The sequence below is a fragment of the Colletotrichum jinshuiense genome, chromosome 6 (assembly GCF_051148585.1).
Source record: "Colletotrichum jinshuiense chromosome 6, complete sequence".
Classification (NCBI taxonomy): Eukaryota; Fungi; Ascomycota; class Sordariomycetes; order Glomerellales; family Glomerellaceae; genus Colletotrichum; species Colletotrichum jinshuiense.
In genome coordinates, this window is record NC_139313.1 from 4,845,137 (window position 1) to 4,846,800 (window position 1,664).

The 1,664-nt window shown below is 50.5% G+C and overlaps 1 protein-coding gene across 1 annotated transcript; it reads left to right on the top strand.

Annotated features, from left to right (window-relative positions):
- Positions 1 to 725: 725 nt before the first annotated feature.
- On the top strand, positions 726 to 1,387 carry EsH8_VI_001225 (CVNH domain-containing protein; the record flags this gene model as incomplete). Its single annotated transcript, XM_083272478.1, has 3 exons — positions 726 to 1,015; positions 1,156 to 1,268; positions 1,326 to 1,387. The coding sequence occupies 3 exons, from the start codon at positions 726 to 728 to the stop codon at positions 1,385 to 1,387; spliced, it is 465 nt and encodes a 154-aa protein (XP_083127652.1).
- Between the last annotated feature and the right edge of the window lie 277 nt (positions 1,388 to 1,664).

Consider the following 1,664-nt stretch of genomic DNA (forward strand, 5'->3'; position numbering starts at 1 on the left):
ATCATGACGTAGAATGATGTCTAGGGACGGAGGAACGACGTGTAATTGGTATAACGCTTATTAACTCACTCGAGAAGTAAGTCTGGCTCATGACTACTTAACACTTAACTGTTATAAGGAAGATCGCATAGTGGGCATAAGAGATTCGTAGGGAAAAGTGTCTTGTATTCTCTACAAGTGAAATAGGGACAAAGGGTCCGTATAAGTAGAAATTCTGTGAGATGGCTGCCAAGATCTCTAGGCAAAGGAGAGCTTGGCTGAGCCTCACCTAGAAGGATCGGTTATAGTCTTCTAGGGTGATGATCTAGGGGGTGGGGTAGGTAGGGTAGAGGTGAAAAATGATTTTGCAAGGCCTCGCTTCTTTTTTTCATTTTGGGATAACTCATGCCACGCCAAGGCCTGCGGCAAGGCATCTCTTAATCGCACACTCTGGAGAACCTTCAGCCACTCGAAAATGCGTGATAAACAGGAACATGTAGCTAGCTTGCACTGTGCCTCGCTCTCGCAGCACGACTATCTGTACGGATGAAGAACCACATCAGGCAACTCGATTCTGGGCGCAAGACCCGTCTAACACTGGTGTTTTTCTTGTCTATATAAACCGAGGGAGCCCCGAACGAGCATTTAACCGACCTCGCTTTCTTTCGCGACCCACACCGAATCCACCTGCCCAACATCACCTCCCGTCTTTTTTCTTTCTTTAATACCACGCGTTTCACATCATCATGAGAGTAAGACTTCGTCTCAGCGCCTGCGCCGCGGTTCTGCTGGCGCCTTTAGAGGTCACCACAGCCGCTCTGCCCAAAGACACCTCCCCGGCCGACATCTTTGCCCGGCAGACGATGACGCTCATGGGTGGCTTCGCTGCGACCTGCCACTCCTTCTCGTTGAATACCTATTACCCGTCGCTCCTATACGCAACCTGCCGCACCATCAGTGGCTCATGGCAGAGCACCTACGTCTCCTTGAACCTGTGCCTGATGAACTCCTGCGGCCATCTGGTCAGCCAGCCAAGGTGAGCAGGCCTCTAGCGGCTCTAGAAATGCGTAGCCGTAGCGTCTTTGGGATTGCCGTCTTACCACCTCTCCGGCTCCACGATGGCCCCGTCATTGTTATCGTCCCATATGCTAAAGAGATTTTCTCTCACACACACAGGGGAGGATACACCGCCACGTGCGCAACGAGATACAGCGAGCTGATCGGCACGAGGTACCAGTGCACCTGCCGGGGCTGCAACAACAACGACATCTTCTCCATCATCGAGCTGAGTAAGTCCTTCTTGACCTTAGCGGCCTTGATGATTTCCCTTAGTGACCTGAATGCAGACGACATCGTCGGGAACGATAACGGTGAGCTGGTCTGCCATGGCCTTAAGTTGGTGGGCTAGAACTCTTTCGAGAGGGGGCAATGAAGGGGCATGACCATCTGTGATATGACTTCCCGCTTTGGAATTGCTTTTCTGAAGTTTATGACTTTTGCATGTACATTTCTATCTTTTTTGGAGTGGATCTGTAACCACGATACTGTCGTTGGAATAAACCGAGCATTCGAATTGCATGCCACTTGGCGCAACGTACTCGTTGGTCTGCCTCATTAACAGTCGTGCTGATGTCACGTAGCATCGTCGTAAATGCTACGCCAATTTCCAGTTACAAAGAACTCAC